Raw genomic sequence first — 14,216 nt, forward strand, 5'->3', positions numbered from 1 at the left:
AATATGAAAATTTTCCACGTCAACACTGGGTGATTGAGAAGTAAACATTCATGATTGCTCCGCAAGATGATAAAGAGCCTAGGATAATGCCAAAGGCTCTAGTCCCCTGTTTTTAAAAAGTGGATCAATGTTATGCAGTTGAAGACAAAGTCTTTGAGGATTAACTATTTCTATAATTTGGTTGACTTTCCATTATGACGCGAAACTGTTATAAAGTTATGCGCATTTTGGATAGTCTTTGTTGAGGCATAAGGCTCGTTAGATACCGAAAATTCGCACCATTGAGAAAAGTTTAGACCATGAGAAGACTTCCTCCTGGGGAGTGAGGTTATTTCGACTTAGGCTATGATTGACATAAGTTCGGAATATTGATTTGTGGACATTGTGACCCAACTTCTCGTTGGAGAATTGAATAAGTAGATCCGTAGGGATTTACCTTCTGCTTTTATGGTGAAAAGTTAGGAATGCAAAAAAGTTGCTAGTTCCATTAAATCTTTTACAGCCTAAAACAATTATCCAAATAGTGGTTCTTAGATTTCGTCAAGCCATAACAGGCCAATGATAATTGATGAAGACCACTGAGGCATGATTAATAGTCCAAAAGAAGTTTTTCCTTACTTAGTCATTATGAGCCAGGAATTTATAAGGTTGTCGCCACCTAGGGTGAGTGGTCCTCTGTTTTAGATATGATGGATATGGGTGATGTGATTTATATACTCGGATGTACGATCCTTAGGGATTATTTTTGGAGAATTTCCGGTTTGTCTTTGATGACTTACATAAGGAATATTCTAGAATGATTCTAGATGCAAAATTGCAAACCCATTAACTTACTTATTGGTAAAAACCAGAGTCTTAATTATTGAGTGAATCATCGGATTGTCTTTGGGAGAAATCGATAACCTATATTCCTTGTTTTTTTTTTGTTGTGGGAGCCTAAAGTACACTATGCGGGCGTATTCGGCATGATAAGTGTTATTTTTTGTAAATGATCAACTGAATTGTTTAGACATTGACCTTGCTCATTAGATTGTGAATAGAATTAGGGCCGCAAACGAGCCGAGCCTAGCCAAGCCGAGCCGAGTTCTATAATATTCGAGCTCGGCTCGAGCTAGAAACGAGCTACAATATCTCAGCTCGAGCTCGGCTCGACTAAAATTTATATAACTCGAGCTTGGCTCGTGATGGCTCGTTAAATCAAGAAATAACCATGGAAGCCATAAGCTAACCCTCTGCACTTGCACTTATATAGAAGTTTGTCCACCTTAAAATGTATTTTGCAATCGATGTGGGACTTCCAACAAACGGACCAAACGGCGTCGTTTGGCACAACATTTTCGTCTAGTCTTTGAGTCCCACATCGCTGGGAGAGGAAACACTTTTGTGTCCAAATGCTTATAAAGTGGTGAATTGTTGGCACAGTAATCAACGAAAGAAAAGCAAAGACAAACATTGAAATATTTTTTGTATTAAAATAATAAGCATCATCATTATTGATGGACTAGTTAAAGTATTTTAATTTAATAAATATAATATAATATATAAATATTTTATTAAAATATAATATATATATATATATATTTAAAATATAAAAATATAAATTAATATTTATATTTTTGAGCTCGTGAGCCAATTCGAGTTGAGCAATATTAAGCTCGAGCTCGGCTCGTTTATTAATCGAGCCGAGTTCGAACGAGCCTTAACAAGCCGAACTCGAGTTTGTTCATGAACAGCTCGGTTCGTTTGCAGCCCTAGATAGAATGCTTTACTAGTAGTATATAAATTTGCCCATTGTAAGATTCAATGAGCTAGTTGGGCGCATCCAGAATGAACGCAAATTGGTTACCAAAATATCTTTAGAGAGGTTATTGCGCGAGAGGTAGTGATCTTGAATCACTTCATGTGAGGCGCACATGGTGGATTCCGTTGTATATACTTATCGCAAGAGATGCTGATAAGGCTTATGTTTGGAATCTAGAATTGTGCAAGCTGTGGTCATGTTTTTTAAAATCGATCACTTATTTGTTGTGAGATGGTGGGATGTTGACACTATTATGGTTTGTGTCATAATGATTAGCAAATAATGATGTCAGCAGGCAAGATTGACTCACTCACACGAGCAATCACCCTTGGCGCTTGGGAGCGAGTAAGGATGAGACTAATGGCTTATTTTTATTTGGAGCCAAAAGAGGCTTAAATTATTCACTATGTATGTCGCCTTGGTTACAACCAAGATGAGGTCGTGTTAAGGACCAAACATGGATGCTAGTACCTACTTTCTATGTTGTGCTTGTTATGATTAACCAGATGTGAGATCTCATTTGGCGCCTGGAAGGCGAGCAAATAGAAAATTCGAGTTATGCACTAGAAAGCGACTAGACTAAGATCTGTACGGTGTATCGAGTATGACGTTACTATTTTGGAAGAGTTACTCCACCGTAACATGTATTCATACTATATGTGCTTGGCGACCGAGTAATGAGGTGAGAGAATGAATCCCTGTTTCCTCACCTTGTGAGTCTTATATGTCATTATTGATATGACTTTCATTTATGTACCATTTTGTGACCTTTGACTATGTTATAAGGTAAGGGGTTGATGTTCTACTGCTTTAGTATGTTGCCTGCAGTCATGTATGATTCGGCTTTAAGGGACATCACTAGGAAAGCGGTCAATCCTAAACTAAATGGCATGAGGGCAAAGGGAAGATCATCTAGTAGTACACCACTGTTGTATATTCACTGCCGACAACTCATACCGCTCTGTATGAGAGGCGGATTGAATGTAAATATATTACAAGAATTGAGTGGGTCAAACATGCTTTTTTGAGGGATTAGAGATGTTTTTTGGACCAGTGTAATTAGATCGGTCTGGGGTATATGAGACATTATTTTTATTTTTGGGTTGGTGTCTCTATGCTGGTTCTTTTTGGAGTTTCTTGTATAGAGCTCCCACATGCGGGTGTTCTCAGCGGTCGCACGGTGCATTGGCTAGTATGAGATTGTTCATTTTTTGGGGAGATTGAGATAGAGATGTGGCAGTGTCATGCCAACTCATGTACTAGTAGGAGATGTTAGAAATTGGGCGCCCATGTGGCATGACCCCTGACCCTTTTGAACCTTATCCATGTAAGTTTTGAATTCAAATTCAAAACTTATTTGGATAACCAACTCATGATATCTATAACTATCATATCAACTGATATGGATAGATGATATACTTAGCTTATATATCTGATACGATATATGGGATATGGGATAATGAAACAATGTATGTTTTTTCCTATACTGACTCTCTCCCATTAGAAAACAACGACCAAGCTTTTTGCACTGTGACTTGTGTGGGTGATACTCATATTGTGGTATTACTCCACTATTGGGTGTTCGTTGTTCGCATTTTTGAAGCACGTGATTTACCCGTAAGATTCTTCGCTTCAAGTTCTATCACCTAAGGTATGATCTTAATAATTTTACCCGCTGCGTTATACTTGATTTACACAAACAAATTTGAAAGGACCATTGGCAAGTATTGGTCAGTAAGTACAACGACAAAATTCTTGGCAAGTATTGGTCAGTAAGTACAACGACAAAATTCTTTACTTAATTATTATTTTTCTTTAATTTTTTGAATATTTTGTTTTAAACTCTGTAAATTTTCTTTTTTCTTTTTGGTAGGGTAAAATTTTCAATTTCTGTATTCTAGTAATTGTGACTTGTAAACCTCTTATTAGTTAAATTTATATCTTGTGGGAATTGGGAAGTAAGGTTCCGTTCGATTTTGGAACTTCTTTATTTTTTATTTACTTATGACTAATGAAACTAAATTTTAAAAAAATTTGTTTGCCTTCAATTGAAAAAGTTAACAAGGGAAAAAAAACTTTAGGTCTCACTCAACTTTCCCATTTATTAAAAAAAAAAAAAAACAATTACCAAATGCTATTAACAACTTGATCTTAAAGCCAAACCAACTCTTAGATTCACCAAAAAATGACTTCATATGTTGAATACAAACATTATGAATTTTTAGGTTTAGTTGGGTTCATCTGAATAAAGATGGAATGGAATGTTCATATCATTCTTTTGAGAATTTGACTATTTTAATTGATTTTTTTAGTTATTTTATGAGATGAAAAAAAGTAGTATTTGAAATGACTTGTAATTTTTTTTAATAATGAATAGATGATTATGAGAGAAAAAATGATTGATTAATGTATAGGATATGACATTTTATTTTATTGACTATTTTAACAAAAAAAAATTTCAACCTTTATATTTATTTTAGCCAAAACAATTGTTCCCAAAATCTTTAATCGTATTTTAACAAAGCACTAAAATACTGTACCATCTTATTTTAAAGCAATATTTTAAAAACCGGACCGGTGGTCGAATCGGAAAAGAGATTGGGTGGATGGGTCACTGATTCAACTGTCGGGTTGAACCGAAATCGAATCGTGACGTAATAAATATATCAAATTTATATTTAAATAAAAATATAAGTAATAAAATTAAAAATTACAAAAAATAAAATATTAAATTATCTTAAATATTTCTCGTAATATTTTTTTTACTAAAAAATATAATAATATATTTTAAAATATTAATAATTTTAATTTTGGAAGAGAAAATCAAATATTCAATATTCCCTCCATATGATTTTAATTCAAATAATGTAACTGAAAGAAGAGCTAAAATTTTGGAGGGATATCAACATTTCAATTCTCCCTCCAATAAATTTGATTGAATCCCACATGGATTTCTTAAGTTTTTTCGAAAGATTTTTTTTCTTATAAATAGGTAGAGACTCTCACAATAATTTCAAGCTCTTAATGGGATTCCTCACAAGAGGAGACCCTTGAAAAAGAGTTTCCAATTAAAGTTCTCTTATATATATATATATATATATAATAAGAAAGAAAAGAAAGATTTAAAAATATATATAAAATGTCCAAAAAAAGTTCAAAATTTTCAGTCTAAATAACCCGGTGAACCGGTTCGGCGGTTCGACTGCCGGTTTTTCCGGTTCTCTCTAAATACACCGGTTTTTGACTTCGACCGGTTCAGAGGGTATATCGAGACCGGAACCCCGACTGGTCGACGGTTCAACCGGTCGAACTGGCCAGTCCGGTCCGGTTTTTAAAACTATGGTTTAAAGTAGTACTAGCAACAAACCGTGTTACGTACGGAATATATATATATATATATATTTTAAATATAAAATATTATAAAATAAAAATAATTTATCGTATTTATTTAAATTTTATAAGACAATTTCTATTAAAACAAAAATAGTTTAATAATTTTAAACTAACTATTACAATTTACTTATTAAAAGAATGTTAAATTTCATTAAGGATTATGTTAAACCCACAGTGGTGTGTGTGTGTAAATTAAATGTATAAATTAAATAAACAATAAAATAAATAATTCAAAAAACTAATTATATAAATTATTTCCCGAATTAAAAGCTTACAGAAAATAATGTCGAGACTTGTGTTGGACACAATCTCCTTAAAGTAGATTTTGCCCTCGCTCCGGTGCTTTGAATTTTATCGGCGTCTGCTTCCCACGATGCAACGACTAACACTTAAATTTGCAACACTACAAATTTAAATCTGGCGAACCAAAACTTTGTTGAAACTCTCTCTTTCTTTTCCTAAACTAAATGCAGAATAAATGCAGAAAATAGGAAGACGAAAAGGGGAGAAGAGAGACGGAAATCTGAGGGAAAATTGTATGTTCTAAATTGCTGGAAGGCAGGCCTTAAATAGGAGAATTTGTGGCTTTTCTGAACAGGTATAAAACCTATTCGGACAGATTGGAAAGGCACCAGACAGATTTGAATCTGTTTGGACAGATTCAATTCGGGTTGAACTTGTTTGGATGGGTCTGAACCCGTTAGGGATCTATTTGGGTGAAGGAAAAATTCTGTACCAATTTATTTTGAATTTAGTAAACAAAATAAAAAAAAATTACAAATGTTTTTGGATAAAAAAGAAACCCAACCTCGCACCCAAGACTGAACGAAAGGCGGCGGCGGCACGAGTGATTTTAGTTTTGGGTCCAATGAGTCTAGCCCACTTCACCCATAACCTCACCCTTCCACAAACTTGGGTATCCCTTGGGGCCCATCCCAAGTATCCCAAGCTAAGGTATATAAACCCATTCAAAACCTTAAGTCTTTCCAATGTGGGACAAGCACATTTCACAAATGTATAGGAAATCCACTAAAAACTAGTTCCATGAACCCGAAAACGCGCGTTGAATTCTTATTCATCCGGAAATGACTTTGAGCAACCAAATACACAAATTTATTCACTACGCGGCATTAAACATGAACTCAATTAGAAACGTTAAAAATAACGCTCGGGTCCCACCTTAATTAATGCTCAAAGTTAGCAAAAATAAGGTTATACAAAATCTATTTTCCAGCAATCCCCTACAAGAATGGAATTCACGATAACAGACATGCAACAAGATGCAGACAAAGAAATAGTACATTAAGAAGATACACTACATCGAGATAGGTAGCTTTTGGCTTTGAACCTCCTCTAGTGAAAGCCTATCGGACTTATTGGCTAACCAGTGGATGTGATACTTTGAACTGTTCAGCTGTTTGTATAAGCCAATACAATAGACTACATATAGTGTATCCGTAGACAGTTTGGTTCTTACAGTTATGTTCATTTTGGCCCTGAACAACGCCTGGTAATTCATGAGTGTTTTAGAGAATTTAGCCTTCTCAATTCTCACAGAACCGGCCGAGTTCACACTCATATAAGTGATTTCTTATTAAGAGTATCCTGCTATACCCCACTTGGATGTCCAAGCTATAAGAACCATTAAAAGCAAAGCTTATCCTACTAATGCTGCAGATATCAATCTTCTTATCATAGAAATGGGTAGGAGTAAACATCCCTAGTGATACTTGAAGTCATCCATAATTCAGTTGTCCCTTTGAATCTAGATCTTGGGATCTCCAATCAACTAGGTTGGGTTGCCATTATGGCGACTTTTAAGTAATAGACTTTAATCTCATTTCCCTCGATAAATGGTACATTTGCTCTATTCAAAGACCCCATAAACTATTGAGAAGTATCATTTTGACCCCTTAAATTATAAAAAAGTACAAATAACCCCCTAAACTATTAAAAAGTACCACTTTGCCCCTTAAAATATAAAACCGTATAAATAGATCCCTAAATTATAAAAGTGTATTAGGGGGTCCAACTACGCTATTATAGTTTAGGAGGTCCATTTGTACGGTTTTATAGTTTAGGGGAGAAAAGTGATACTTTTCAATAGTTTAGGAGGTCTTTGTGTAAATAACCCTAATCATAAATGTACCTAAAAAGTAAAATTTGTGAAGAAAACTGAAGAAAAAAAAATCATTAAAAATGGAAAGGTCAAAAATAAAAACAAAAAAATGACACATTTTTCATAGTGTTTTGTTTATTAGTAATTTTTTTTTTATAAAAAAAATCCATAAATATCTTTATTTGGTGTATTTGACTAAAATATGAAAAAATAAAAACTGTTTATTGAAGGTTAAAAAAACAAAAACTAAAAAATAATTTAAAAAAATTAAACCAAACAAATCTGATAAGTGTAGTTTTAATAAAAATAATTAATTAATATGTACTTTCTGCGTAAGGATTTAAAATACAATTTTTAAAATCTTTTCATATTGTTTTCTTAAATTATGTTATCATAATTGCAATGCAATATTATTTGAAAATAATTATTTTTGTATTATTTGTAAATAATTCTTAATTTGAAAAAGGAAACCCTACACCTAAAATCTTACCATATTAATATTTTCAAAATTTAAAATACAATTTTGAAAATATTTCCATATTTCCAAATTTTTCCTTTTGAAAAGCATAAATCATAGAATAATCAGTAGTTTTTAATTATTACATTAATGTGTTAGCCAATAGCATTTTTTAATTCAAAAATTTTAAAAATTAGTTGAAAGTTTTGAAACTCTAACAAAACTGCTCACAAAAAGTCCCTTCGCTATAAAAGATATTTTTATGAAATTTTTTTAAACTTAAAATTTAAATTTGTTAGTGGTCCTGATGACCCATCCGAAAATAAGCCGAAGACTAAAATTAGAAAGTTCGAGAACAGGAAAGAACAGCTGTCCAAAACGGTTAAATGCCGTGATTAGTGCTTAATTTGGAAACTAACCTCTCCCAAAGTACGACAATACAACAGTAATTAATTCCAAATTAAAAAAAAAAAATCAATAAAATTGTATTTTGGATAAAAAAATTGGAGTGCAATTTATAGAGAACAAAAAAAATTCCCTTATCACATGTTTGATCCAAGCTGTGTGTACAAAATATAAATTTTTATTGGTTCAAAATAATAAATCTTTCATTTAAAATAAATTTATTCACACACTTTAATTGATCCAAAACTGTGAATTTCATTAAAAAAAAATATATTCACACCATTAAAAATTGTAAATCTCACTAATTTGAAAATGAATTTATTCACATTTTTTGGCTTGTAAACAAAATATCAAATTTTGACCACATGTAGAATAATAATTTTTTTTTTTTTTGATAACTCAGGTATCCCCACAGCCGAAGCATGGGACTACTCCTGAGGGCCTTGAAGTTAACGACCGGGCCAACCTCCAGTGGCCCACACAGCAGCCTTGCGGGGAGTAGGAATCGAACCTGAGACCTCCAGGAGGAGCATACTCCCAGACCCCAGGCCTCTTCCTTCACCCACTACATGTAGAATAATAATGTTAGGTAAATAGAATTAAAATATAAAATCTACACTGAAATTACATTGTGTGGCTAAAATTTATTTATATTGCAGTTAAAGTTATAAAATTTATGATTTTAAACTAATAAAAACTTATATTTTATTCACTTACTTTTCAAATGTGTATACCAAATCGAGCTCTATTACTTTGAATGGATAAAAATTTGTGTTATGTTCATGCACCAAGTTGAGTGTGAAAATGTGAATAAAATCAGATTTTTTTTGTCGTACACGTCAATGGTTTACACGTGGTGTATTAGTATTGGTCAGAAGAGAACCCAAAAAAAGCAAGGAATACTTTCCAAACAGCTCATTTTGGTTTTGGTTTTGGTTTGGTTTGAGCTGAAACGGTTGTATTATAATTTATATATACCCATTAGTATATTAATTAATATATTAATATATGTTATGATATTATTATTAATTTTATTTATTATATAAATTATAAATATTTAATTTTTTAAAATTATGTCTTATTATCTATTAAGACATTAATTAATATATTAATTGATATATATAAAATAATTCGAGTTGAAATTGGACCGGTCCACTTATGTACAGCTGGCAATCCACCTAATCTACCGATAGGAATTTAATATTGAGAAGCAAACCCATAAAACTGTGAATTTTTTATTATGTAAATAGAATATAGGTGATATTATTTTCTACTAGTCATAAATATATATATATATATATATATATTTTAATATTTTTTAAATATTCATCATAATGTAGTGAATTCTATTGTTAAATTCAACCACAATAATAAAAAATATCACAAGACATATATCCTATCTGCATATAAAAATAATTTCATAAAACTTAAATCAATGGAGTTTAGGTACATAACAATTTTAAATAAAAATTTATTAAATTATTTTAATTAATTAAAAAAGGTATATGTTGTTTTGAATATATTATTACTTATGTGAGCAAAATAGTTTTCCTGCTTGTTTGATAGGTGTATAATAGAAGAGTGGCATATTCTTATTGGTTTGAGAAAATCAATTTTTTTTGGATATATTACATTTTGTCTTCTTAAAATTTGATTGTTTTTCTGTTTATGCCCCTAAATTATTTTTATTTTTCAATTTACCCCTTAAACTATTTGATATATATATATATATATATATATTGCTGGGGAACTCTTTGATCTTTCCCAGGCCTTGAGAACTTAAATTTAAGTTAAAAAGTTAAAAAACAAAAAATGCTACAAGTTATTAAATCAATATTTTTATTTTTTTATATATTTTTTTATTATTAAAAATTAAAAAATCAATAAAAAATTCAATTTCCAAATGAACGCTGATGTGATCGGTAACTACTGTCTCGCTAGCTGATGAAAAGTATATGTATTACACAAGAAGTGAAAAGAAAAGAAATAAGAGAAGATAGAATTTTGAAGGAAAATAAAATTTTCACATATATTTTATAAGAAAATGCTAAAACAATTTTAAAAATATATATTTAGATTTAAATAATTTGACATTTTGTATTTCTTATTCATAATTCTTAAGACTTTGTTTTGATAATATATTTGGATAAAAATTAAAAAATGAAAAGAAAAAATGGATCAAATGTATGTGAAATATAACTGTTTCATTAACATTTCATTTATATATATATATATTTTCTCTTTTTAATTTGCTACCTGAATTTATAATCTAAACACAAGTTAAAACTGTCATTGGCCAAACCTTATAATATATAATGTTTATTATATTTATACCACGTAAAAGCATACGAAGAGCAAAGTTTTCAAGATTGAATTTAACATTGGTTCAAGGATTAAATTTAAAAAACAAAATTGCTACTTTGACAAAAATAAAAATAAAAAAAATAAGGGAGGGGGGTTATATTAACAAAAAGGGTTTGGCTTCTCTCAAGTTATCATTTGAACCGTTTATTTTGTAAAACTCATCGAGTAGCATATTTATACAAAAAATATGATGATTGGATATCGGTAGTTATATATTTGAATCATATTTGTTTTAAAAAAAATAGAAGACAAATATAATTTTAAAAATAATCATCTATTTTTTTATAATATAAATTTGATTCAAATATATAGCAATTAATGTTCCATCATCTTAATTTTTTGTATGAATATTCTACCTAACGAGTCCTAAAAAATGAACAGTTCGAATTATTGAAATGAGAGCTATGATAAGCTCCACGGGTCCCTCAAGTTCTTTCAGATTGAGATCTCAACATGAGGGAAACTCAACTCTAACAAAATCCGTTTCAAAATATTAGTCTCCTATTCTATTTTTTATTGTTCTAAAATATTAGTCAGTTTTCAAAAATTAAAGACTAAAATAACATAAATTTCAATTCATACACAAAAAGTATAATTATAAAAATTGGCATTCCTTAAAAAAAATCAAAGGATAGTTTTGAAAAGTATTTTTAAAATGTAATAATTATACTATAAAAAAAGTTATATTTATTTTTAAAAAAAAAAAAAAGATTCCCCAAAAGATATTAATAATCTGGGACGAAGGGAGTGATATAGTTCAAGGATTAAATGTTTATATATATATATATATATATTTTTGTCGATAGATGAAAGTAAGAAATTAGGTACTTTGTGACGAGGCAAAGTGTAATTTACTCATAATCTAGTGAATTTAATAGCAATATAGTAGACAGCATATATTGCTGACGTGGCTTGTATATATCCCCGCCTTCTCAACCGCCAATCATTGGACCCTCTCTCTCTCTCTCTCTCTAAATACCCAACGCCACTCTCTCTCTCCTCCCCCTCAGCCCTATCTTTCGCTCTCTCTTCATCGAACTTTCTCTCTCAACTCAACTCTCTCTTCTTCTAAAACCGAGTGGAGAATTTTCGTATACGAGAAACAAAAATCAATCCAGATCTCTTCTTTCTTTCTTTCATTCTCGATTTGATATCACAAGTTCGATTCTCTTTTTCTCTCTCAACCTCTCTCTATATCATAAGTTAACTTCAGAGTTTAGTTTTTTCTCTGAAATGTCTTTGAAGTGCAGATTCATTCCCGAAGAAGCAAAGTCTGAAGAAGGCGAGTGGGAAAAAGAGAGGTGAACACAGAAGTACATCGTAAAACATCGAAATCGGATTTGTTTGCTGGTAATTCTCGGTGAATCAGTATTCGATTTATTGTTTGGTTTGATTTTATTTCATTTAATATCACAAGTAATTTAGCTGTGTTGTTTTCCTAGGGTTTTTGGGGATGTCTGCAACAGTTATGAGCGATGCGATGGTGATCTCTGCGACGACAAATAATGAATCACAAACTGTTGCGACGAAACTCGCAGTTCAAATCGAAGTTGAGTTCGTGAAATGCGACTGTTGTGGATTAACAGAGGAGTGTACGCTCGCGTATATCGATCGAATTCGCGAGCGATATCAGGGGAAATGGATCTGCGGACTCTGTGCCGAGGCTGTGAAAGACGAAATTGTGAGATCTGAGAGGTTGATCAGTACTGAAGAAGCTTTAACTCGGCATATCAATTTCTGCAAGAAGTTCAACTCGGCCGGACCACCGCCGAATCCAACGGTTCATTTGATTTCGGCGATGAGACAGATTCTCAGGCGAAGTCTAGATTCTCCGAGGTCGTCGAGGTCGATGCCTAGTAGTCCGATGAATAACGCCGGAGGGATCGATCTAACGGAGCTGAGTCGATCTGAAAGCTGTATTGCTACTCTGTCTTTGGGAGATTCATCACCGTATCGTAATATGGAAGAAGACAATGAATGAATGAATGAATCAGAAAAAGAAAGAAGAAGGAAAAAAAATAAAAAGGAAATTGTAAGTTTCATCTCAAAATGCTAAAAAAAAGTGCAAAAAATAAATAAAAATTAAGATTTTAAAAAAAAAATCTTGGAAGGTTAATCTACTACTTTAAAAATGTAGCATAAACAATTATTATTAGAAACTGGATTTTATTGTTTCTTTTTCTACTTCACAATCTCGTTGAATCTTCTCTACTGTTTATTACTGTGTCTCTTCTTCATTTTTTTGGTTCTTTGCAAAATTATTAAAAAAAAAAGTTTTGGGGGATAAGATGGAATAATTTTATTTATTTTTCGGTACAAAAAAGGTAGAATATTATGACGAGTGTGAACTTATGTAACCCAACAATTGGCACCGAATTTAGAACCAATTATTGAAACTTTATCTAGTCACAAATTTTAGAAAAGATTGCTTTTAATCAAACCGAATTAGAATCAATTATTTGCCAAGGGAACTTCGATTGGTTACAAATTTTAGGAAAAAATCACTTTCAATTTATTATAATCAAAATAATATATGGTTTTAAGCTTTGTGAATAAATATGATTTGGAAGGAAGATTTTAGATTGAAAATTGTGGAATTTTTTGAGAAACTTTGAATGAAAGCAATGGCGGCTGCTTCTCGTGTTCTCATTGAGATCGCTGGCAAGTTGCTGTGTCTTTTCATCGTTTTGTCCTTTCTTTTTTTTTTTTTTTTTTTTGTAAATTTATTCAAAGGCATATCTGTCGGAGAATGGAACCCTGGGAAAGTATTGCGAAGCCTACTTTGGGTTGTTCTCCTTTGCAAGATTCTCCAAAAATAGGACGAGCATGCAATTTGCAATGCAAAAGTGTTTTCTCTTAAAGCAAACAATGGACTTTTTGTGGGTGCCAAAATTGAACCCAAAAAAAAAAGTAATTTGGTTTGTATTTGCAAAGTTGAAATATATTTAAGACTCATAAAAAAATCTTGTCACAATTTGATTCATAACGGTACAATTGATACAAATTAATTGTTGATTTATTATATATTTAATTGTATAAAACTTACCTTTTTTATCATTTCATTATAGATAAATTTAAAAATTTTAATTGTGAGTTTATAACCTACTCTGGCAAAGTTTGCTATAGTATTGTTTTTGCATGTGTAGAGATTATTATTAGTTTGTACAGGTTTTCAAAGGTAGATTGTACGTTGGCAACTGATAATATATGAGGCGTGGGTTGTTTCATCTTAAAAATACAACTACCTGCAGTTTTGGGGGTTGTTTGAAATATTTTAAACAGAACTCGTTTCGGAATAGGTTAATTTAGTAATTTTTTAATTATTTAATTAAAATATAAGTTAAAAAAAATTAGTATATTTAGAATGATTTTTTGGTTTTTTACGAAAAAATGTATAAAAAATAGAAAGAAAATAGAATCTTTAAATTTTTGGTATAAGTTGTTGGTTTTTTTACTTTTTCAGTAATTTTTTGGTTTTTTAACTAAATGGGACGCTTCCCAAACGAGACCTAAGTGTGTTTTTTTACTTTTTATAAAATATAAGTTGAGTTTTAAGTGATGTGGTAATAAGATAATGTGACTTAGTAATTTTTTGACTTTTTAACTTTTTTAAGACATTCAAAAGAAGGCTTGCTTATTTGGTATGTATTAAAAAAATATATATTTTTGTATATATA

General features: G+C 31.1%; 1 protein-coding gene across 2 annotated transcripts; it reads left to right on the plus strand.

Annotated features, from left to right (window-relative positions):
- The first annotated feature begins 11,749 nt into the window (after positions 1 to 11,749).
- On the plus strand, positions 11,750 to 12,723 carry LOC114262882 (uncharacterized). 2 transcript variants are annotated; one of them, XM_028203310.2, is made up of 2 exons: positions 11,750 to 11,889; positions 11,965 to 12,723. In XM_028203310.2, the coding sequence occupies exon 2, from the start codon at positions 11,993 to 11,995 to the stop codon at positions 12,518 to 12,520; it is 528 nt and encodes a 175-aa protein (XP_028059111.2). In that variant the 5' UTR covers positions 11,750 to 11,889; positions 11,965 to 11,992; the 3' UTR covers positions 12,521 to 12,723. The 2 variants fall into 2 exon arrangements, with proteins under 2 accessions (XP_028059111.2, XP_028059110.2); XM_028203309.2 differs by having other exon boundaries at positions 11,982 to 12,723.
- Positions 12,724 to 14,216: the final 1,493 nt, after the last annotated feature.

Source organism: Camellia sinensis, chromosome 15 (genome assembly GCF_055761805.1).
Source record: "Camellia sinensis isolate YWXY chromosome 15, ASM5576180v1, whole genome shotgun sequence".
NCBI classification, from domain to species: Eukaryota; Viridiplantae; Streptophyta; class Magnoliopsida; order Ericales; family Theaceae; genus Camellia; species Camellia sinensis.